The 23,983-nt window shown below is 41.8% G+C and overlaps 1 protein-coding gene across 3 annotated transcripts in view; it reads right to left on the bottom strand.

Moving 5' to 3' along the window:
• Positions 1-876: 876 nt before the first annotated feature.
• LOC110984563 (uncharacterized) overlaps positions 877-23,983 on the bottom strand; it is a 95,555-nt gene continuing 72,448 nt past the window's right edge. For 2 of the 3 annotated variants that reach the window (XM_022244870.2, XM_022244873.2), the window contains 29 exons: positions 23,491-23,613; positions 23,051-23,194; positions 21,978-22,100; positions 21,676-21,798; positions 21,413-21,493; positions 20,995-21,126; positions 20,552-20,680; positions 19,887-20,012; positions 19,327-19,461; positions 18,988-19,122; positions 17,394-17,519; positions 15,255-15,386; positions 14,403-14,531; positions 13,929-14,057; positions 13,521-13,649; positions 12,856-12,984; positions 12,286-12,414; positions 11,907-12,035; positions 11,446-11,574; positions 10,834-10,959; positions 10,489-10,617; positions 9,996-10,124; positions 9,441-9,569; positions 8,861-8,989; positions 8,260-8,388; positions 6,882-7,010; positions 5,935-6,192; positions 5,096-5,224; positions 877-4,559 (listed from right to left, as the gene is read on the bottom strand). In XM_022244870.2, the coding sequence (XP_022100562.2) occupies positions 4,504-4,559; positions 5,096-5,224; positions 5,935-6,192; positions 6,882-7,010; positions 8,260-8,388; positions 8,861-8,989; positions 9,441-9,569; positions 9,996-10,124; positions 10,489-10,617; positions 10,834-10,959; positions 11,446-11,574; positions 11,907-12,035; positions 12,286-12,414; positions 12,856-12,984; positions 13,521-13,649; positions 13,929-14,057; positions 14,403-14,531; positions 15,255-15,386; positions 17,394-17,519; positions 18,988-19,122; positions 19,327-19,461; positions 19,887-20,012; positions 20,552-20,680; positions 20,995-21,126; positions 21,413-21,493; positions 21,676-21,798; positions 21,978-22,100; positions 23,051-23,194; positions 23,491-23,613 (3,755 nt within the window). In that variant the 3' untranslated portion in view covers positions 877-4,503. The remainder of the gene's footprint in view (positions 4,560-5,095; positions 5,225-5,934; positions 6,193-6,881; positions 7,011-8,259; positions 8,389-8,860; positions 8,990-9,440; positions 9,570-9,995; positions 10,125-10,488; positions 10,618-10,833; positions 10,960-11,445; positions 11,575-11,906; positions 12,036-12,285; positions 12,415-12,855; positions 12,985-13,520; positions 13,650-13,928; positions 14,058-14,402; positions 14,532-15,254; positions 15,387-17,393; positions 17,520-18,987; positions 19,123-19,326; positions 19,462-19,886; positions 20,013-20,551; positions 20,681-20,994; positions 21,127-21,412; positions 21,494-21,675; positions 21,799-21,977; positions 22,101-23,050; positions 23,195-23,490; positions 23,614-23,983) is intronic. The other variant, XM_022244872.2, reaches the window with a different exon arrangement.

Here is a 23,983-nt window from a genome sequence, read left to right as displayed (position 1 = left end):
GACTTTCATGACTTATACCGCTTGATGCATTAACGCCATACCTTGTCAAAACGATCGACTGCGTGTCAGTTTTCGTTAATTACTGTACCTTCTGAAAAAATAGGGCGAGTGCTTTCATTTTAGAATATTCATCACCAGAACAAAAATGGGTTTCAGTTCCTAAAGCAATCGCAACGTAGCTTGATATTCGAGTGTGTTGAACGGTTACTTTCAGGTGTGGCCGGGTGCTCACTTGGTAATTAGCTGAAAATGCGTGCATTTGTCCATGCCGTCTCGAAACGTGGGCGATAATTGATGAAAGTACAAAAAAATAGGATTCAATTAAGGCCACGATAATACCTTTGCCAGACTCGATTCCGAGACATCACTCAACGGATTACGGTCGCCGACATTCGGAATCGACGAAATGAATGGCTACACGATGTCTCCATAATAGTCTTTGGCTTGATGAAGGAAGGCGAAGGGCTGGAAGGCGTTGGCACTTACAGGGTATCATCGAATGGAATTTCGACGGGGGCTAGCGCGACATAGCGGAACACTGGGGAAAAGGAACACGTAAGACGACGGTCGATTTTCCTCGTTTGATGAAGTACTTTAACACCCCCTGGTGTTATCAGAGGACTACGCCAACACTTTTCACTGGTATTGACACCCCCAGTGTTACCAGAGGACTACAGGAACACTTTCACTGGTGTTAAAGATTTTGGTGTTACTCCCGGTGCACTGTAACACTTAGGTGTGCAAAGTAAGACCAGCGGTGTTAAGGTAACACCCTATGGTGTGGCCATCTGATAACACCAGAAAGTGTTGATTTTAACAACAGAATTTTTACAGTGTTTTCATAAATAATTAGAAACATGAACAAGACGACGCAGATTATGTTTTCCCACTTATTTTTACTTACATGTCCATCATGTAAACTCGGCGTACAAAATGAATAAACGGAACAAATGAAAAAATGGGGCTGGTGAGTGTTATACCGACTGAATAATTAATTATAACAAATAATAAAACCAGGGTTGCAGGCTAGTCGATAGGTTAATGTAGTCGTTTGAGCAACAAATGACTGAAAAACCTTTAAAAGGAATACAAAAATAAAACCCCAGCAATCTAAGCTTGAACTCGATCCGCATTGCTAGTCAGCCCTTTCTTTTAATAGCAACTCAAAAAATTAAGAAAAAAATATTATTTTAAGTAGAGAAGCTGCAAAATTAGTAATTTCTGGTAGTAGGGTTTGAGAAATATTTGCTAGCGTAAATCACCAATAAGTGATGATTTGGGTTAAAAAATAAACATTTAAATTCATTTTTTACATAGCGATTACAAATGATACATTTCATAACGGAACGGTATTTGGGGTTACACTGGAAAATTTAAATAGAGGGAAAGAATTTTTTTACAAAATAAAAATTTGCGGTTATGATAGCTTGTTCACTTACAAAATTCGCTAACGTATAAACAAAACAGTTGCTATTTTAAATACAAGCTACAAAAATATTGACTAATTAAAAATACTACTGTTAGCACCCATAAGACAGCGTTAAAAACACTGATAACAAATGTATATACAGGTAAGCTGTTTTTCTACTTAACTTTTATTTAAAAAGCATGGCTATTCGAGCAAGCTGAGTCGTATTCCTTTATGTATAACTGTTTCAAGGGTTAGAATTGTACAGGTTTATCACCGGGCAAAGAAGCGGTTAGCGCTCCTAATTTCTTACGACAGTTCCCGTTTAGGGTCAGACAAGCCCCCTGTGTGTAATTATCGAACATTCTAACAACAGAATCATAACCACCATCTTTGGACCAGCTATTCAGGAGGGAATAGAGTATTCAGGAGGAGAGTAGCCACGCCCCTAGTACCTGCCAGAGACGTATGTGCAACTGTCCTTTTACGGAAGTGGACACGCCATTGGCTGATTGTTTGCAACCACATACATAAAGGTCTGTAAGCGTTACTTTTTCCTTTCCAAAGGCATTCGCACTTTAAAAACAGACATCTTGAAAGTGATTTTGAAGTCATTATGTACAATGCATTGTGTCCAGTGCGTAGCTTGGGGGTATTTGGGCGATTACAAAATGATTGGGAAGTTCCAATCACATGACTTGGTATTCAAATAAGTGAACGCGCAGACCGTAGATCTCCGTTGCAAAGTTCGATACAACTCTAACAAGCGACACTTGGGAAAAGCAGAGCTCCGTTAAACCAACGGAGTTCAGTCACATACGCCAAAATATTGCTTTAAAGTGAACGGCTCCACTGAATTACAACAAGAACGGGGAATTCACCACCAAATAAATATATCAAGAGAAACAAAACACAACAAATTTACATATAAACAGCAAACATAACATTGGGTCCCAGACAAAACTGATGTTTACTCCCAGCGGCAAAATTCCTTACATGTTTAATTTTTCACTTTACATGGCTTCCGAAACTTTAATGTTAGGGATTTCATTTTTCTATGTCGATAAAATAAAATCAATACATGTACTACCGGCCGGTACTGAGACGTGGCCGGTAAGTTTAAAATTCGCATCATTACAATAACTACACTGCAATTTTAGAAAAAAATTCACTTGCAAAAAAATGGTATCTAAACGATTGCGTAATTTACACACAACACACAAAAACACCTACCCTAAAAGATTTATATCTGCTTTCATTTCGAAAAAGTACCCTGGCATTGTCAGAGAAAGGTTGAAAGGCATTACGCTCTGAAAAACTTCCAACAACGGTTGCCTTTCAGGAATCATGAGATTTCAGTTTGCAAATGTACAAAGGAGAAAACGACTCAAACTGAAGCGAAAGATTTACACAGTTTGTTCAGCCAAAATAGTTTGAGCTTTCTCTCGACATTGAACAGCATACTGAAAGATAGTTTACTATCCGGTAATTTAAACTTTGAAATTATTTTACAAATCTTGGTTTACAACACTACATGACCAGTCAGGCCTCCGGTATACAGGTTTTGAGCGTATACCAAGAGTAAAATACGCAGACACTTCAAGGTTTGATCATCAAACCTCTTTCAAAATAATACTGTAACGGTTTTGATAAAAAAAAGATAAAGAAACACGTTCATGTACATGTATTTCAACTGGAAAGCATGACTGTGTGGGCTGTTCTACTAGCCTGACTAAAGTTGCATGTGTAATTTGATGCAACTGATGAGTGAACGATTCAGTTTTCCAAGTAGAAGTCACGATTTATCCGTAGGGGTCAAGCTGTTTGCTTGCACAGCGTAGAGGCAAGTTTAATTAAATGTTATTGTTGTCAGATGTTAACCTCCTATTCTACTCGCCTGTTGTCAACTACAAATCAGGTGTGCAGAGAATTAAAACCAATAGGAAGCTGCATCGTCCCTCATTCAGCACCAAAACCTTCATTATTCATCCAAAAAGAGAACAATTGCATAAAAAATACTCCTAGGATATTCAATAAGATTTTTCTCTGCAACTTGCTTCATTACTATTTACATTAATCGATGCTATAAATAGATATTAAAGCAAACAAATCTAGACTAGTATGTAAAACGTCTTTTCGCCATTTCAAAGTAATTAACATTCCCATAATGCTCTAATAATCCTTTTCAGGCGATTCTTCTACAGGTTATCCAAGTCCACTTATCTACTTTGCTGGAATTTTGCCCGATTTGTTTTCCTGAAAATACTTATGATGTAGTCATGGTTATTTCATAGAAAGGAAACTGCTATGGGCGGATTACAAAACGAGAAGACAATGAATGGGCAGATCTCAGAGAACTGAAAACTGAACTAATGAAAAACACTTCGCCATTAAACATCTCACGTTTTCTCACATTTCCCACACTCAATCATTCCATTTGGTGCCGCAATTCACCCCTTAAACTTAAACTCTTTTTCACAGTGCAGCTATCTCGGTCTTGTGCCTGAAATCCTACCAACACAATGATCACCGAGGAGTCACTTGTTACATCTAAGGTACCAGCCTCTATGGTAAAAGCTTTGAACCAGCTCAGTTTATTGTAATGAAGATAAGTTACTGGTGACTTGAGATTGTACACATTACAAATGAAGTTTTTGAAAAGAAAATTGTGCATGACGTCCATGAATTTCAGATTTTGCAAACCTCTGTACTCAGTGAACTTTCTGCCATCTTAAATCATAAGACATATTTCTTTATGAAGAAACTGGGGAACATCTGCGAGTCTAAAAAGTAGAGTCTTGGCAGGTTCATGATCCCGGGGGAAAAAATGAGTCCTGCTGAGCTACACCAGGACACTAACTTGCAAAGCTTGAAGACCAGCTTGGTAATAAAAGCTCACAAGTCACAATTAGCGTGATGTTGAATGACAGTTCAAGTTTTGGATTGGCACAACTGCACACCATACAACTTACTTAATTCACTCTCACTGTCTCACTCTGCAATCAGGCCCACAACGTGCACAGTCTTAATGAAGTAACGGCTTAGAATTCTGTGTATGAGTAGCCTAGCTTGCAGCATGCCCTGTGTTTGTTGGCTTATAACTCTGGACCAATGTCCCCTCGCCTGACCACTGAAAAATGCAGAGGTCCCCCTGTTGTCAAAAAACCAAACAAACGAGAGAGAGATGATTCAAATTATTCATCTAGAAATGTGACCAAGGATCAAAGATCTTGTGTATTCTCACAGTTGCTGAAGGCTTTATTTGCAACACTTAAAAGAGTTTCAGAAAACTAATTGCAGCCATTTTTAGCCTTTTAGTTTTGAGAAAATTAGCCGGTTTTCTCAGAAAATATCATACTTATCATCACCAGCCATCAGTGACATAAACTGGGGGTACATTTTGCTGGGGGGAGGGGACTCTTGTATTCTAAAGGGAGGCACTCAATGGGTTTGAACACAGTTAAAACACTATGGTGGATTATCACCCAATTTTTTCATTCTCTAATTTTTTTTTTTTGGGGGGGGTGGCACAGGCCGGAAGAGGGAGGGGAATAGCCCCTGTAGTTATGCCACTCAAGGCCTTAACCAATTGAGTCAGGTGTCACCCTATGAGTTGGTTGGTTATCTGAAAGAGGTTATGACTTGGGATCAAAGACACTGAGGGGCCATGTTCCAGTTAGTCCTTACCTTGTTCACAGGTCGGCCCCATCCACTGGTCTATACAGTTACAGCTTCCTGTCGTCGGATCACAGGCAGCGCCATTGGCACAGGCGCAGATAAACCGGCAGTTGGGACCATAATGGCCCTCCTGGCATCCTACAAAAACAAAAAAAAACCCACAGAAATCACTGAATGAAACAAAGGCCATTTTTTAAACTCATATGAATTTTTTTTCACAAACTTCTTTGATACAATGCCTTCAGGTATTGAACCGCTTTCAGGAGGAGCAGCCAGGGTGTCATATGACATCCTGGAATGTGGATTTATCATAAAAATGCTAATGGCCCATGACAGGAAAAAAAACAGTCTGGACTGGAATGGCACCGTCTGACTTTTTGTGGCTGCAATGATAATTTGCCCACAAGTTTTATACACCAACAAGAAGAGGGTTCACAGGGTAGCGTCGTGTATAGACAGAGTTCTGACGTGTCACCACTGTTGGAAACAAAATGGCAGGTGTATGCGCCAGTGCACATGGAAAGTTGGTATACAATAGCCGCTGCTGTACACATAATGAACAGCCATTTTGTTTCCAACATATGAAGCTGGAACTTCTCTCTCTCTCTTTGCAGCTCTGACACAGGGTCTGCAACGTCTACTCGTTTCTCACCTCTGAAGAGGTATCTCAACTTTTATCAACCATGCCTTCTAATCCTTTATTACCCTAGGGCTTAAACACAATGAAGAAGCAACCATCAACATAAAAGGCGTTGGCCTCCACAAATGTTCAAATCTTTCATGAGGAAAAGCTCAGAGAGATAGACCAGAGGACTTAAGACAGAGAAAGGACACAGTGCCAGTCTAACCTTGCTCACAGCGTGGCCCAGTGAAGCCCGGTGGGCATTCACACCTCCCGCTGACCGGATTGCACATGGTGAGGTTGGCGCAGTCACAGGTGTCCAAGCAGTTGGGGCCGTAGAAGCCCAGCGGGCACGACTGTTTGCACTCAGGACCCGTCCGGCCCGGCGGACAGCGACACTGACCGCTGACTGGATCACACTCGGCGGCCGGATGACACTCACACTGTCGGCTGCAGTATGACCCGTAGAATCCTGGCTCACAAACTGTAGGGAAAGAAACAGTAAACTCATGATTTGAAACACTTTCATGACTAAAATGAGCCTATAAAGAGACTTAAAAGTTTGGCTTAAAATTCTTAAAATTATAAAAACATTGGCTTAAAAACCATTTGAAAATGGCTATATAAATGAGTCCACCTTTTAAATACAACCAAACGGGGGTGAGGGGCACTTTTTACTCGCTAAGAAAAAAAAGAAATATCGGGCCATTACGCCTTTTTGCATTGTGAACAGGCACCTGTTCTATTTGGAAAGATTTTGTGATTTTGTGTTTTTTCCTTAAATAGCTTCTATAATATTTAAATTTTCAGAATTTGTGACGATAAACATGGACACTGGTGAATAAAGATAAAACATTTATCATTCGGTGGGAGATCCTATAATAGCATTGTGTCTCCAAGCGCTACATTTTATGAGCTTTTTCTCGAAAAGTGTTATCATTGAATCTGAAAGTGTGGACATACAGATGTCTAAATATCTCCAGAGCGCAGTGCACTACAGGGGTCATTCATATATCAAATTGTAGCTTTTGATGTACAGAATCCAGCCATATCAAAAACTCATAACCTGAATCTGGGAACTTATTACCCATTTTTCTATTTGATCACATATTTGTGACCTCAAGAGGACATGAAGTGACTTTGAAAGTGGACAGTGATGAGGAATGGACTTACTGTATTCGCAGCGCTGACCATAGAGGCCGTCCTTGCACTCACAGCAGCCTGTCATCCTGTCACAGCGGCCGTCATTCTCGCATGCACATTCCAGCTCGCAGTTGGGGCCATACCGGCCACCCAGACATGCTGTGAAAAAAGACAACAATTGGTATGAGCCTCAACCGTATGTTTTAATGTCAACAGATATCCTGATCACAAACTTTAATGAGGAAAAAGAAAGTGACAGAAGGGGCCAAATAAATAATAGAACATAATCAGTAGAAGAGTTTGAATTTAAAAAAATGACTTCAGTAGGATTAAAATCATAGCAATGACAAAAATATATGTTATTTTCTTGCTTTTGTTGTATTTTGTAGGAGACGGAAGGGTTCAGGTTAATTAAGTTGGGTTGAGGTCAGACATAACCAAGTTTTACGTTGACAAAGGACTTCAGTATCTTCTCCAGGCTTTCTCGAATAAATGCTATTTTCTACTTTGCTAACAAAACAACAGCACGCACACCTTCACACCTTTTAAATTCCATCCTGACATGCAGCCAATTAATGTTAAATTAAGTTACATTTTTTCCAGCGACTGTGACGGAATTCAACCTTGTGTTTACGTCCCAAGTGCCAGAGGAATAAAACAGGTGTCAATTAATGATTAAAAGGTGCCCAATTAAGGCTTACAGAGGAGGAAGGTTGGCGTGTAATTGACAAAGAACTGAAGGTTTAATTGGCATAACGAAAGAGAGGGTTGTACTAATGGACAGATGTGGGCATAAATCACGCCATCACAGGTATCACAAACAGCAACATCCTATCAACGATCATCTTAAGTCTGGGAGATCGTTGTTAGGATGAATTTGGTCACAAATATTACCTATTTAATTCTTCAAGCAAATTATAATTTGCACGAAATTCTGTTTGATTAATATATCGGTCTGAAACATGTTTGTCAGAGTTCAAGACCACTATGACTTTTCACAGGAAGTCTTGGTACATATAGCAATATTCTTCGACATGTATATATTATTTTCTAATGTAAAGGCTCTTCAGTATAAAATTCAAATTCAAAGTACCACAAAATCAAGTTTTTGCAAGCTGTGAATCACACCAGTCAGGGGCATCACTTTTTTTACGATCACGTTACAGAATAGGGCTTTTTGCTCGTGGTCATAACTGGATCAGAGAGCACCCTCTACCACTCAGGCACTGAGCTGATAGACCAGAGTTGAAGCCCCAAGGAGTTCTGTTACATGACTTGAGACATACATATCTATATTAAGATAACCCCAACGGGCCAAAAGTGTGACGGTTTAAGTTGCCAAGAATGGAGGAAGACAAAATAAGAAGTGAAAGTTAACGGCCAGTAATTGTGGGAATCTCCGCCTTACCTTCTTGGCAGGTTTCACCGGTCCAACCCAGACTGCAAGAACACAGTCCCGTCGTTGAATTCAGCACACCTCCATTGTGACAATCCTTGATGAGTTCACAGTTGGGACCGTAATGGCCAATCTGACAAACTGAAAAAAAAAAAAGTAACCCCAAATCAATATAAAATATTCATAATACTATCTGACAGACCTTGTACCAAGGGCAAAATGGCGAGTTGAACGCACTTATCATAAATGCTTGATATTCAATGTAAACTTTGATTTGAAGCCAAGCTGCGTGTAATTCACATACTATCATTAAACTCAAAAAGAGGAATTCTGACCCCAGGACCTCAGCCATGTAAGGACAGATTTTCTTCAGACTTGGTAAAAATATATTAATTATTCCTATGTAAACCCACACAGATGTCACCCAAATGAAAAATACTAGTTTTTTACACTTTTGTCTATGAATGAGCGCTTCTTCCTTTACATAGTCACTAAAAACATAATTCATTACATCATCAAAATTGAGACACCTGTAAGAACATCTGGACTGAAAGCTCTGAAATGTGTCAGTGTGCTTGAGGGAAGGTTCTGAGAGAGAGATGGAATTACGCACTCCTTTCACAGCGTTCTCCGGCAAACCCTGGCAAACAGTTGCACGCGCCGGTCACATGATCACAGGAGGCACCATTGTCACAGTCGCAACTTTCTGAGCAGAACATGCCGTAGTAACCCTGAGGACAAGCTGGAGGATTATCAACAAGAACAAAATTAAATATGATAGATATCCAAACAGTGATGGCGATTATCAAATCAAAATGCCTCATGCTGTGATCGAGAGAGTTTAAACAATTAGAACCACGGAACTAATTAGCCTGAAACAGGAGGTTCCTACTATAAACCCTGCTGTCTTGGTGTAATGTTGGGCCGCTCAGCCAAAAATACAAGTACTCTCCATCACTTAAGAGGATAGGATATTGGACCTTACCAGCAAAGACTCAAAATGAAGTGAGTTGAAGGGGCCATTAACATAGCAAACGATTTGGTGAAGCATTCCTTGAGAGTGTGTGATGAAGACCTCCATCGTAGTTGTGTTTCAACGGCAAAGTATGAGTGAATATTGAAGATAACGGGAGAATGTGAGAGATTAAGGATTAACTGAGGGATACAGTTTTGAGATCTGGTCTGTGTCTCACCCTGGTCACAGGTTGGTCCGATCCAGCCGGGCTGGCAGTGACAGGTGCCATCTGTCATGTCGCAAGTAGCGCCATTGCCACAGACGCAAAACTGGAGACAATTGGGTCCGTAGCGACCATGGTGACAGTCTGTTCGACAAAAATGTTTCAGTGGAGAATTCTGTCAAATCATGTCAACTGTTTTGCTTGGGTTTATGAAGCACTACATTACATTTCTCATGAGACTGTTGTGAGATGGTGCGAGGACTTTGCATCATCTTTGCGCATAGTTATCAGAGCATTTTGAGAAAAAGCTAGTCTCAAGTTCAGCTGCATGCCTAGCACTCAGATTCCCAACTGCTCAAAGTTCCCAATGGACACTCTCTTGGTACGACACTTGAATTCCTTATTCTAAATCAACTTATATTTAGGTTTATCAGGGGTTTTTGTCAAAATGTCATGACAAGTTTCTCAAAATATTGCCTAGTCACTGAGCACGTCTAAATATACAGAAATTGGGAGGACATGGAAAAGAACTTGATTGTAACACAGATGTGAATAAGCATTTCTGTGTACCTTTGGTGCAGTCTTTGCCATGGTAACCTGGTTTACACTGACATTCCCCAGTCACAGAATCACACAGAGCGTTCTCAGCGCAGTCACAGACTTCAGCACAACCTCCACCCCAGGTGCCTTGTGGGCAAGCTATAAGGACAAGCAGAATGTGAAACATAGGTGTATGTATGAGCGAGGGAATCAAAATCAATATGTTGAGTTAAGATGGATACAAAGTTGTAAGAATTTTATTAGATTCTGTTGAATTGAGACTACTGAGAGAAAGTCAAGATGTCACGGCAGTGGTAACTTTAAATGCACGACACACAGTGCATCTGTTTGTTGGTTGGGCTATCTGTTTAACTTTTTGTGGTGCTGAGGGAAGCACAGTAATAGTGAATGCCTTAATCGGTGCTCATGGCTAGTGACATTTGTAAGTGATGATGACTTCCAGTGATCCAATCACAACTTGTCTTGTCATGGCATGGGGCTCAATCTAGGCTGGGTGACTTACGCATACTGCATTCATGGCCACTGAAGCCAACTGGACAGGTGCATTCCCCAGTGATGTGATTACATGGGTTACCCTCGCCGCAGGTACATGGAAGCGAACAGTTTGTGCCGTAAAAGTTTTCTGAGCAAGCTGCAAATGGAAAATAAAACATTGAATGAGTATTGACAAATGGTAAATATTCCGCATCACCTCAATAACAGCAACACTTAATCCAACATAACTGCAGCCTTTACTCGGTGTCAATGACCTTCTGGATTGTGCACATTCAAACGAAAACTCATGTGAATGTTTTTATAACACCATCAACTGTTGGAACATCATTGCATTTTCAGTCGGCCTACTCACGTCCTGAGCAATAAGTCCCTCGCCATCCTGGCATACAAGCACACACCCCGGTTTTACTGTCGCAATTTCCGTTGACGCACAGGCAGCGCTGCATGCAGCTCTTGCCCCAGTAGCCATCCATACATCCTGTGGAGGTGAGAGAGCAACATTCTGTGTGACAGGCCCTCTGAGAGAATCTCACACAATGTATACCCAATGTTGTATTAGAGTTCACAAGCCCAGTCACAAGTCCCTTAACAAGGCCAGCCACAAGTCCATTAACAAGCCCAGTCACAAGTCCCTCAACAAGGCCAGTCACAAGTAATAGGGTGAACAGTGACAAGAGAATGCTTTTGTCACAGCTCATTTGAATAGCTTGTGAATTGGCCTAAGACTGAATTTTTGACGGTATTTTGCCTTTTCCATTAGGATGCCAAAATGGATGACACATCAAAACAGGGATCTCTATTTGCTCTGTCTCATGCAAACTAAAGCAGAACTATCAAAAGGATGGCCTTAAGACTCATGTTGTGGGATCCAGTCACTTTATCAAAAAGATGGCCTTAAGACTCATGTTGTGGGATCCAGTCACTTTATCTCAAGGCACTATCAAGATGTTTCTCCCTTGCTTACCCTCCTCGCAATGGTCGCCATACCAGCCAGACGGGCAGTCACATGACCCATCCATAGGGTCGCAAACACCCCCGTTGAGGCATTCACAGACCTGATCACAGCCTGGTCCATAGAAACCAGGAGCACACTCTGTAGAAAGCACAAGACAATAACAATGCCAGCGGTTACTTGTATTTTGGTACTTCACCCTGGAGACGCTGCATCCGAGTCTTACTATGAAGTACTTTCTTCATCTGATCTAACATTTCCTCCGTTCTGTTTGCTACAAAGATGTACATTCAAGTTTCCTTCTTATTTCATTTCTTATTGTATTTCTTCAATAATGATTACAAAATTCACAGGCATTTATATGGAGGTACCCCAGTGCTGACTCGAAATTACTGACTGAAAGACGAGGCTAAAAGATTAGACTAAGAAGAAAAACTGCTTGATTTGAATTAAACCCTTTGGTTTCAACTTACCAAATTCACAAGCACGACCAATGAACCCAGATGGGCAGATGCATTCACCAGTGACAGAGTGACACGTGGCTCCGTTGCGACATACGCAATGCTGGGCACAATTCACGCCGTAAAAATCAAGCGAACAAGCTTGAGAAACCAAACAAAAAAGTCACTTAAGATGGATGAACCAAAATTATCTTGAAGGAATAGTCAAAACAAGGATCAATTAAAGCTAACTAGCTCTGTTGCTTTTTTTGATAATTTTTAAACTACCTTTTTACCCTGTTTTCCCCTTTTATCATGTTCATTTAATCGATTTGTGCTCTAAATCACGAACAGGTTTGAAGAAATCTGATCACAATTTATGTGTTGAAGAAAAAACTAAGTTGAAGCCTACGTTTGTCACAGCGAATTCCTCTCCAGCCGTTGGCACAGATACAGCGACCGGTCACATGATCACAGATGGCATCATTCTCGCAGTCGCATGTGTAGATACAGTCCATGCCCCACTCACCATGAGAACACTCTGAACAATTACAGAAACAAAGGTCAAAATAGAATTCTGAATAAAAAGCAAACTTTATGAAAGTTGTAGAGTACTTTGTCTGTACATAACACTTCACTTTGTCAAAGGGCTGAAACGCATTCTCTGTTTTTCACTGAGGTCTACAATTTGTTTTGGGAATTCCATTTAGGGTGGATAACAAATTACCAAAGAGAAAATGGCTAAGCGATCCCTTTCATTTTCTGAAATAACAACATCAAACTGAATACTCATGAGCTGTCTGAAGTGGCCAAATGTGGAGCCTCTTATCAAAATCAGTTAGCAATTGAAATAGGTCAAAATCTGGGAAATTACAAAGCTTAACAGGCATAAGCAGTTAATGTGCTTTGACAGCATCAGTTTTGAGCATAAGTTATGAGGAGAAAGCATTGGGGGTGGACAGCAATTGATGGAACAGCCTACCTTCGTCGCAGTAGTCACCCGTGTAGCCTGGTCTGCAGTTACATCGACCAGTGGCAGGGTCACAGCGAGCTCCGTTGCTGCAAGAACAGATTCTCTGACAGTCGTAACCATAGAAACCATCCGGACAAGCTGTGAAGAATTGACAAAGCAAAACAAAGTCCCAATGACAAGAAGATTTGCACACCAGTTCTGAGGAGAAACGGTGGATTCAGTGTTTTGAATGAAATGTTCTGTCTATCACCAAAGGGACATATGTCACATTAAAGCTCTGAATTAATCAAATTTACAATTTTACTTGTAAAAGTCAGGTAATTTTGAGAGTGTTTAATGGCTGAGTGAATGGTGACACACGTGATCTCTGGGGTTTCACCCTCTGAAATCTTGCCAGGCCAATCATAACCCAACTTGTGGGGAAAGGGGTATGGTGAATGAGTTGAAAGCAACTAACCTCTTCAGCTTAACACCTGACAGTCGCTATACTCTCCCATGCAAATGCAGTTTACAAAAACAGTATTGGCAGTTTTTCTTTTTGGCCAAGGGTTTGCCAATTCTCCAAATCCCTCTACCAAACAGATGTGCAACTGGAAGACAGTTGCTTTCACAGGCTTCCTTCATCACAAGCGTGGACCCAGGATAAGAGGTCAGAACACAGCAACCAGACCCACCTTTGTCACAGATGGCTCCCCGCCATCCTGGTGCACACTCGCAGGCTCCACTGATGTGATCGCAAGTGGCATTGTGCATGCAGACGCAGGCATTCTCGCAGTTTTCGCCATATACACCATGCGGACATTCTAGGGACATCAGAAGGACGACAAAGAAAGAAGTTATGGGAAAATGTATAAATGTCTCTTCCAATACTTGGAGTTGCAGAATAAAAAAAAAAGACTGCTTCATTCCGTTTTAGGGAGTCAGGCTGAAATTATTGGCTCTTTCCTTGCCTTCAGCCGCTGTGGCCTGGGTTCGAATCCCACCGAGGTCTGCACGTGGACTGGGTTTTTAGTCCCTGCCTGATTTTATTGGTAAGGGTGGGGAGGGTGATTAAATCAGAATGAGGGTGTCATTCTGCTGACCTTCGTTGCAAAGTCTTCCAGCCCAACCTGGCGTACAGATACAGTCTCCAGTGACGGGGTCACAGCCGGCGTTGTTTTCACACTCGCATCGTTCTTCGCATCCCTTGCCGAAATATCCGGCACCACACTCTATGCAAGGAAGAAAGGAAAGTAATATCTCAACCCTCACTTTCCAGGTACAGTCATTTCCTCTGAGATCCCCCATTGTGCTGGAAACTTACGGCACAATCTTCACACAATTACTTCCAAGATGCATCAACCCCCAGGTAAAGTAACAGTGGCTATGCTCTACCTTCCTCAATCCTGCAAAATCATTCAAGATCTATAATTCATTTATACAAGAATGATATTTGCAATAGTGTTCAGCCCATTACAAAAAATGCCACAAATTGTTGCACTAAGATCAATTTTTTAAGCAACATACTCCCTCTTTCACAAATGGAATTGTCCATGAGTCAATCCAATCTCCCTTACCTTCACTGCAAGTTGGACCCCTCCATCCCGGCGCGCAGGTGCACATGCCTGTCTCAGCGTTGCATGCCCCTCCGTTCCGGCACCGACACTGGTGGCGACACATCAGGCCGTGGTGACCCCTGGGACACCCTAGCGAAGGGGCAAAGAGGAAATGCTGTCGGCCAACTTTTTTAAACTGGTCTCTACCAGTCACAAATGACTCAACGTAAACTCTGGGGGTTAACATTCCCCCTCCCAATAATTTCCATCTTTTAGTGAGAAGTTATCCAAGCTGATTGAATGCATGAATTAATAATCTTGTGCATTTTGATTTGTTAACAACAAATTTAGAGCCAAAGTAAACTTTCCTATCTTCAACCCACAAATTATTTACAATTGCTCACTACTGCTCAGAAACTTGAAAAAAGTAAAACGTGCTACACTGCAACAAATGCGGTTGTAGCCATCCTTAAGAGGCCTAAAAAGGAGTCTTAGTGGATTCTATGTTCATACACAGTGAAAGAAGCGAGCCATCTGGTCAGTATGTCCAGCCCAACTTGAAGTTCACCCTCACCGGCAAAACAACGACACCTCAGGAAAGTTTTTTCAATTGGGCTTGTTTGCACACACAAAGCGAGTGAAGATCTGATGTTACAAGAGATACTTGTCTTGCATATCCAACATGTCCTACAAAACATGCACATGAAACTGTGTATGTAGGTGGTATTTGAGTTCCTACATACACACACATCGCACTGGTTCAACCGTTGTTGCTATGAAAAAGCATGTCCACTCTTGTTTCCGGCCGGGAGTGGACAGAGATCGGTCATCTGGATCCGTCTCTGACTCTAGCAAGGAAAAAACCCAACTCACTGGTGGTGCAGTTGGCACCGAAGAAACCCAGTGGACACAGACACTCCCCGTTGGTCTTGTCGCAGAGCTGGCTGATCAGTGGACAGCTACAGTTTTCTCGGCAATCCACGCCCCACGTCCCATCTTGGCATTCTGCCAACCAAGGAGAATTGGATCAGGTATCACCAAGAGAAATGGTAATTTATTGAGAAACTAGGAGATAGCTCAAGGTTATGAGTAATGACAGAAAATAATTTCCACATCTATAGGCGACTTTTGTATATCTACAACTGTACATACAGCATATTAAACTTGAACAGGGTTTTTTGTTAATGTCCAACATTTAACAACAGGAATCTGTTGATTCAAGTCCTCAGTAAGCAGGTGAAGTTAACTCACAAACTCTTAGCCAGCATTAGGTAAAATCTGATGAAAAAGACCTGGGAGAACTTGATTCAGAAGGTAGGCATTTACAACATAAAAGTGCAAAAATCTAGTGCATTTTGTGACAACAGATTTGCGAGGTGATATTAGTATTTTGATGGTTCTCATTATGAGTTTCACAGTCTACGACCAACACCAACATGCATACAGGTAAGCACAGGACTAATCTTGGACTACAGGTACAAAAATGACAGAACACAACACACTTGGTTATCACGAGGTGTTACATGGGACGTGTATCATTTTTAGAAAATGATGTCATCCACTAGACTAGAGTGCACAGGGTCAAGTGTTTACACCAAAATTGCTGGGAACGATGAAAGTACAGTTACTCTGACAACTAGCATACTGTAGGCTGCATTTTGTTATTGGGTTCATTTAATGGCCAACTGCAAGTTCTGGTGTAAACAGTTGTTCCCTTTTAAGATGACTTCATTCTACTGGTTTCTTGGCTTCCTTGGTATCTTCACTACGCTAGGAACTTTTCTGAAAAAATCCTCCACAATCTTCCACTGTGCAGGTTGACGGCGCACCCTTCAGATACCATCTTTTTCAGGGCATCAGACCCCATGAGATATTTACAGGGTGCTGTCTTCTTCAATCACACAAAATCCCACCAAACTTTGTCGTGGATTTTGAAGGATCTAGGAATAATTTGGATTTAACGGAGGAAATAGAGGGAAAGTACATGCAGGGAAAAAAAATTTTCAGAAATTGGCACTGAGGTCATGTGTGTCTTGTCACTAGAGATCTGTCACTGGTCACAAGTTTACTTGTCACTGAGCACCCATCTATCATTTGTCAGTGCCATTCTTAATTCACAATGTCGCATGTTGTCCATTTTACTTTTCTTTCTGTAGCTGAACAGAAACATCCTGACGACTTGCAAAGCAATTCTATTGGTCAGTACAACATTCAACACCAAAGTCATACATGTAGAATCACTGGAAACTCCAACATGATTGTTTCATCTGAGCTCATTTACAGCAGAATATCAGGCTGTTTAGTGAACAAAAATCACGTTTAGTAAAGCAAAATGGTTGATGAGGTAAATGAAATTGAAAGATGGAAACTGAACTACGTGTACATGTGCACAAAAGCAAAGTTAAGTTAAGCTACATGCTAATGGTTATAAGCTAGGCTACGAAGCTAGAAGCTATCATGCTGTAAGCTAAACAGAAAATACATGCATGCGAGGCCAAAATGGTGTCACAGAAACCGGTGCTACAATCACTATGCTGGCATAATGACAGATTGTTTGCTTCAATTACTACTGTACCCTGTTGGGGCATAAAGACAGTTCTCAGGGTAATAAAGCTTTGTTTTATCACAAAGCGCAAGCAAAGACTGCTCAACCAGAAACTTAAGAAATCTGGATTATTTTGAAAAAGTTCATATCTGATGCTTCAAGGTTTTCACTGTATTGAGAAATCTGTCTCTGAGATCAAAAAAGATGGACGTATGGCCTTGTAGGACAAAACTGTAGGCACTGATAGCAAAATAAAAACAGGAGCAAGAAATGAGGCGTCTAATTTTCTGTAAGGAGAAGCAACAGAAACCCAAACAATGGGAAGTTTCTTGTTTGACTGATCTTAAAAGCATGAGCACAGAAGCTGGAATTGAGCTGGACACAGTATTACGTTTCAGCGCCCTGTCTCCGTGACCCTCAAGTTGACCCGAGCATGGCATGCAGGCCACGGCAAAGCTCGTTCTCACCCTCGGCGCAATCAACACCCCTCCAGCCAGCTGAACAGAAACATGCACCCGTGATCTTATTGCAGTCGTTGCCGCCGCAACGGCAGTCAAATTTGCAGTTCACGCCGTATTGCCCGTATTCGCACACTGCGTGTGGTTGGACGATACGAGATGGGAAGGGGGATGACCAAAACAAAAATGTGATACATGAAACAGCAGCAGGATGAAATCAGATGTGTGACCCACTCATAGCAAATCATTACTGGAGTCAGCTCTTGAGTAAGAACAGAGCTTTGTACTGGACTTTTTGATACTTGGTTGCAATGAGTTCCTAAACATCTTTGGAATACAGGTGTTTGTAGATGAGACAGCTCTCTTCCTTTTTACTAAGATGCCAAATTTGAGATTTGAGAGACACTTTTTCTATCAGTGGGTCACAAACATTTCTCTTTAAAGTAAAGATGAATAGACACAGTGATGCAGTGTGAGAACCAGCAAAGCCTGGAGGTATAAAGGGATTGCACTCCACGTTGTTCAATGGTTCCTTGCCATTGTAAGGAACTGTAACCGAGTACCAACTGCAAGGGGTCTATTGAAGTAACAAGGAAGAAACAATGACAAAGGAATGCTTTTTTAACAGTTCATAGCTTGTGACTTGAGGCTGGACAACCTGTGATTTCCTTATGATTTGCTTACAAGTTGCTTACAAATCAGCTTACGACTGGCTTATGGTTGGCTTGTGATAGACGCATGATTTGCCTATGACTAGCTTACAAATCAGCTTACGACTGGCTTATGGTTGGCTTGTGATAGACGCATGATTTGCCTATGACTGGCTTACAAATCAGCTTATGACTGGCTTATGATTGGCTTGTGATAGACGCATGATGACAACTCTTGACAAAACAGGTCCAGAGCACTCAGCATATTATCCACACATTTGCATGAATCTAGTGTTGCTACAAGTGTATTTGGCACCTGCTTATTTAAAAGGATCCCCCCACTGCATCACTGTGTCACTTTCCTAGACATTACTCTGTGTCATGCTTGTTTCTCTATGAACTGGTTCGCAGCATGCTTCACATGACAACATAAAAAGGCAGAGAAATTGACGGAGATCAGCAGAATGTCCTTGGTAAAGAATTGAAGCTGATTGTAGTGTACCTTCTCATAACCTCCTAGATGTAAAAGCCGCCCGTGTAATTCACACAAAATAAATGAGAGATATATGTAAATGAGAAATTTTGTGGCCAACTTCACTGAATTCCTAAGCAGATGTTTAAGCAATTTCTTCCATTAATGCTACCTCCTAGCTGTTTGCTTGTACTTTTAGCCAGAGAATAAGCTCTTCTGATCAAAGCACATCTTGCACAAGCAAGACCGAAGCAGAAATACAACACAGTCAATTATGAAGCGGCCATTTGGAGACTTTCCCTATTACAGCAAAGCAAAGTTGGTTACCGAAGTTGGTTTAATACTACTGGGCCCCAGCTTGTTTTTCTCACAGAGACCTCCACAGACTTATGTGTAACTGTAATCCAGACTGACGGAATACCAGTGAGCAATTCTAATAAGCAAGTTGTTAACTGCATGGAATGTTAGACGGTTGACTTACGATGCTCACACGCCTCTCCATAGTAACCTGCTGGACACTCCTTAAAACAGTCACCGGTGATCTTGCTGCAAGACGAGACATCGCGACACTGGCAGACATGGCGGCACTGTTCACCCCACAAACCTGCAGGGCATTCTGTGAGGAACCAGTGAAAACAAAAACAGGGATGAACCATTATGATGGTGGGGTACACGGAAGGGCGTAAAATGACAAATTCTGACTAACACAGACAACTTCCACTCCAAGTTTCAGATGTCAATTAGATGCCAATGACAGCATGTCATTGGCGCAAAAAACTGAAGTCCAAGACAGAGGGTATCCGATTGAGGCATGGCTTACCTTTCTCGCATCTAGCGCCCTCGTAGCCTGGTTTGCAGATGCATGTCCCCTTCAGAGGATCACAGCCCGTGGAGAAGTGAATATTGCAATCGCAGAGCTCTGTGCAGCCGGTTCCGTAAAAGAAATCGGGACATTCTGTGCAAGGCAACAGCGACGAAAAAACCCCAAAAACAAATGATTGGTCACATGTGTATCCCTCCTTTTGCTACGACAACCACAGACAGTCCAAAATTCCTTCATACTTGATTTGCAAGAGTGCACAGACACACAATGGGTCATTTGACTGATTTTATCTGATAGCACAACTGTGTCAAGAATGCATCTTTGCGTAGGCAGGTTTATAGGCAATGAAAAGAACACCTTACACAGAGAACAAGCAGAAACAGTATTTAAATGGACCAGTTCCCGAATTGGGCCACATTAGAGACTTTTCTGAAATATCTAGAAAACTCAAAAAGTCTTTGGTGCAGCTTTCCAGCGAAGAGTTCCACAACCTCCTGGTGGATGTTTACGGATATTAAGAATTTCTCATCATGGTTTGATAAAAACGGGACTCTTACTTTGGTTACAATTGGGTCCAAATGAACCTGGGCACAAACAGGATCCGTAGCGCCGGTCACAGGGTACACCGCTGGGGCAGTTACAGTGACGATCACAGTTGTCACCAAACATTCCAACCGGGCAACCTGCGGAAAATGGATATAAAACTCATCACGAAAACCATTCAAGTGAATTTAATTCAACTTGATAGCTAAAAACCTCTTTCCAACGTAAAGGCATGCAGGAATCAGCCAGTGGGCTAGCTCAAAAAGGCAAGATCTGGGAGAACAAACCACCTGATGTAACGCCAGAACCAACATAAATCAGTAGGTAGTTGGCATGTGGCCAAGCTGATGAGGCTGACCTCATCTCATTCAGGGCAACATCCAATAAAGCGTGCCCACCAACTAGAACTAGTTCAACCTCCTGCGTATTTTTTTGAAGGCAGACATCTACAGGAATGTTAAATGGCTCTGTAATTGTCTGTAGAAAAATGAATGCAATTTAACAGTCAACAGGTGCAATGAAGTCGCAGGTGATGAGGCAGGATTTCTGCTCTAACTGGTAGTTTTTCTGCATTACTATACTGCCCATAACTGACCCTTTCTTGTCCAACTGTTTCAGGAGACAAATCCTCATCAATTTCTTATTTAGTTTAGTTACTTGAGAACAGTCTTTCTCTTACCGTCACTGCAGTATTCTCCGTAGACACCGGCTGGGCAGGTACAGGCACCATTGACGGGGTCACAAGTACCGCCGTTGATGCAAGGACACACTTCGTTACAACCCTGACCAAAGGTATCCGCAGGGCAAGCTGACATGAGAGAAACATCAGGTTAAACCAAAATACCACCAAAAAAGAATCAATTCAACCTTTCAGTAAACAGGATTTAGTGCATACATAATGCAGCTCTGTGAAAGAAAACCACAGTTCCTCCTCTGCTTAATAATGGTAGTGTCAGGTCAGAAGACTTAGTCTCAATACTAAGGATATCAGACCATTCTGGTTTGATTGCAATTGTCTTAACATCAGTGCTTGCTTGTGGCTCTGGGACTGAACAAACGAAGGCAGTATTGCCCTGGGTCTAGTTCCCCACTACCTGTCAGCGTGTACATTAGGGGACTTACTCTCATTACAGATGATGCCCGTCCATCCTGGTGGGCAATCGCAACCATCTTGCTTGATGTTACAGAGGGCACCGTTCTGACAATCAGAGCAGACAAGCGTGCAGCCCGGGCCGAATGCCCCAACATCACACCCTGCACACAAAGAATTAGGAGGGAAAAATCAGCACCCAACATCTTGACGAACTCTGCACCGTGACACCTTCAAAACGTCATACAGTGTTTGTTTACAAAAAAACAATCGTTTCATGATTGTATCAGTCCTTATAAATATGTTTGATGAGAGAAATTTTTGTGAAAACTTTTCCGAAATTTTTGCGGGCTGTGCCTTGTGGCTGCCACGGCAGTGGCAACAGCGGATTACCTCAAGTGGTAATATCACAAAAGCTATTAAAAAAAAAACATCTAAGGAGTTACTTACTTGATGTGACAGTAGGCTTCAAGAACTGTTGTCGCGTTGGATTGACAGGTGGAAATACTGATCCAGAGGGTGGCAAGACCCCTGAAATCAGAAAATGTCTAAATGTCAAACAACCTGCCGCATAAAATTCCAACTAGAACAAAATCTCTTTTTTCTGTGTCCTTACTTTTCTTCTATCCAATTCTTACACGCACAAAACTTGAAAGTAACAAAAATGCAAACACGTTTTGGGCATACATGTAGGTCACTGTTTCAAAACTTACGGATGCAACTTCGGCCATCAATTTCCAGCTGGAAACCCTCGCTACAGAAACAATTATAGGAGCCGTCAATGTTTTGGCAAAGTTGATCACAGCCACCTCTGTTGTTGACGCATTCATCTATATCTGAAGGGCCAAGGTCAGAAAATTTGGAAATTAAAAAAGTTAAGTTTGAAAGAGGAGCTCTTCTTATTCCTGAAAAAGAGCAGCTTCGTATTTGAGAGTGAAACGAAAAACCACAAAGGAAATCAGAGGAACTGAGTTGTTTCAGCTCAGTAAAAGGGGGCTTCGCTTTAAACACAAACCATCACAGTTGCAGCCATCTTGGTTCAGCTGGTACCCGGCAGAACAACCGCAGGAATAGCCTCCTTCGTTGTTGTAGCAGAGCTGACTGCAACAGGATTGGCCATTACTGCATTCGTTCTCGTCTATGGATTAAGGCAAGACAGAAACAAGCCAGGCTACAGTTAGAGTAAATAGCGCCCTCTCATGTTTGTGCACATGTATAATGACTGCGGGCCAGAAAACAGAGGTGAGAGACGACAAGTCATTCCATATACACGGACAAGAATCAAATGTGATCAAGAAATGTTGCAAGCCAAAGTTTGACCAACCAACCCAGCATAACAATGACCATCTAGGCCGTTTGGGGTTAAGGGTCAGAATTTCTCCTGAACAAGTTCATTCATTTTTCCATAAGCCCTAGATACAGTACAATGTTACAAAAATGACATCCACAAAGGCAAAGGCCGGTACTATTGTCTTAAGTTGATCTCGTCACTGGTTACCAACAGTGGTTTGTACAGCATACAGCAGGGGGCCAGTACTATGACTAAAGCTCATTATATCAAAGATTTAAATCCAGATGCTGGTCACAGGCCTAATAGACAAGCCACTTTACCCCTCCCAACACCACTCCGGGTATAAAAGAGGGCTCTCATTATCTAGGGAGCAACCTATTATGGACTAGTTTCCCATCCATGGGGAATGGTAATATACTCAGTCACTTCGTGCCAAGGAAAGTACAGATAAACAACAGCATGGGCCCAATGTCACGATGCTCGTTAGCACACAAGTTTATTTAATGCTCACAGAGGTTCCATTATTTCATGAAGACCGTAAGCAGTAGGCACGCTTTAAACCTCGGAAGAGAAATTTGCCTAACTGTGACCAAAATAAATGTGACAAAACAATGGAAATCTCCACACACTTGCACCGTCAGCGCAACCATGACAAGCACCACTACGAAATAGTGCTTACGGTTTAATAGCAAAATTTTCTGCTACAGTAAGCACGACTTTTCTGCTAACTGTTAAGCAGTGCCATGAAATTGGGTCCAAACCAAGCAACACCGGTCCCCGACAGGACTTGTTTCTACCTGAGCATGTCAAGCGGTCCGGATTTAGCTGAAAGCCTATTGGGCAGGTGCACCGAGCATTGTTACTGTGAGTCACGGTGCAGTTATGCTGACATCCAATATTTTCGCAAGGATTCACAGGCTGTAGCTCCACTCTGCCTTTCTCTGTTGTTGGAAAAAGAAAACAGCTTCATTTCAGAAGTCAAAAATGCCAAAATGGGGCCCTAGTGTAAAAATATAAAGGCAGAGCTATTACAGACAAAGTAAAGAATTTATGTGAATTTTGATTTGTTTCAGCATGACCAGTTAAAATGCTGTTCAAATAAATAAAGTTTTGTTACAAATATCGTCATATTTGACGTAGGTGATCCGAGGGTGCACATTACGTACAAGTACAACACAGATATCTGATTGGCTCAGAGAAAGGAACACTCATCCAATGTAGGGCCTTTGACACTCACCTGTGCATGTTATACTATCTGTCTGAAGTTCATAGCCATTACGGCATTCACAGTGAAATGAGCCTTCGGTGTTCACACATAATTGAGAACATGAATGGTATCCCAGCTGGCATTCATTCTTATCTGTCAAAGACAAACCAATGCATGTGTGGAGAAATTTTGAAGACAGTTCAGGCTCACTTTCAAATTAAACGTTTGGCAGGAGCACCTTCAGCACACAGCTTTCGGCCAGGTTTTGAAAGCTGGGTGTCCAGTGTTACCTTGAACTGAGAAACTGGGTTGAGGATTCATGCTTGTACAACCACTGGCAAAAATACCTTGATGTGTCCAGCATGTTTCTATCCATTTCGCATGGAACAAAAGAGGGCGTGTTTTTTTTTTGGTATTCACCGCATAGGTGCACCATGTGGCACGCGCCGAGTACATGTAACACAGTTATTCTGGCATGTATGGTCTTTGCGTACATGCAGGACGTATGCAACAACCCGCTTGC

Source organism: Acanthaster planci, linkage group LG16 (genome assembly GCF_054643075.1).
Source record: "Acanthaster planci isolate LZ-2023a linkage group LG16, COTS_SCS, whole genome shotgun sequence".
Lineage (NCBI taxonomy): Eukaryota > Metazoa > Echinodermata > Asteroidea > Valvatida > Acanthasteridae > Acanthaster > Acanthaster planci.
The sequence above is the reverse complement of the archived record's forward strand: the minus strand, read 5'-3'. Positions and strand labels throughout refer to the sequence as shown.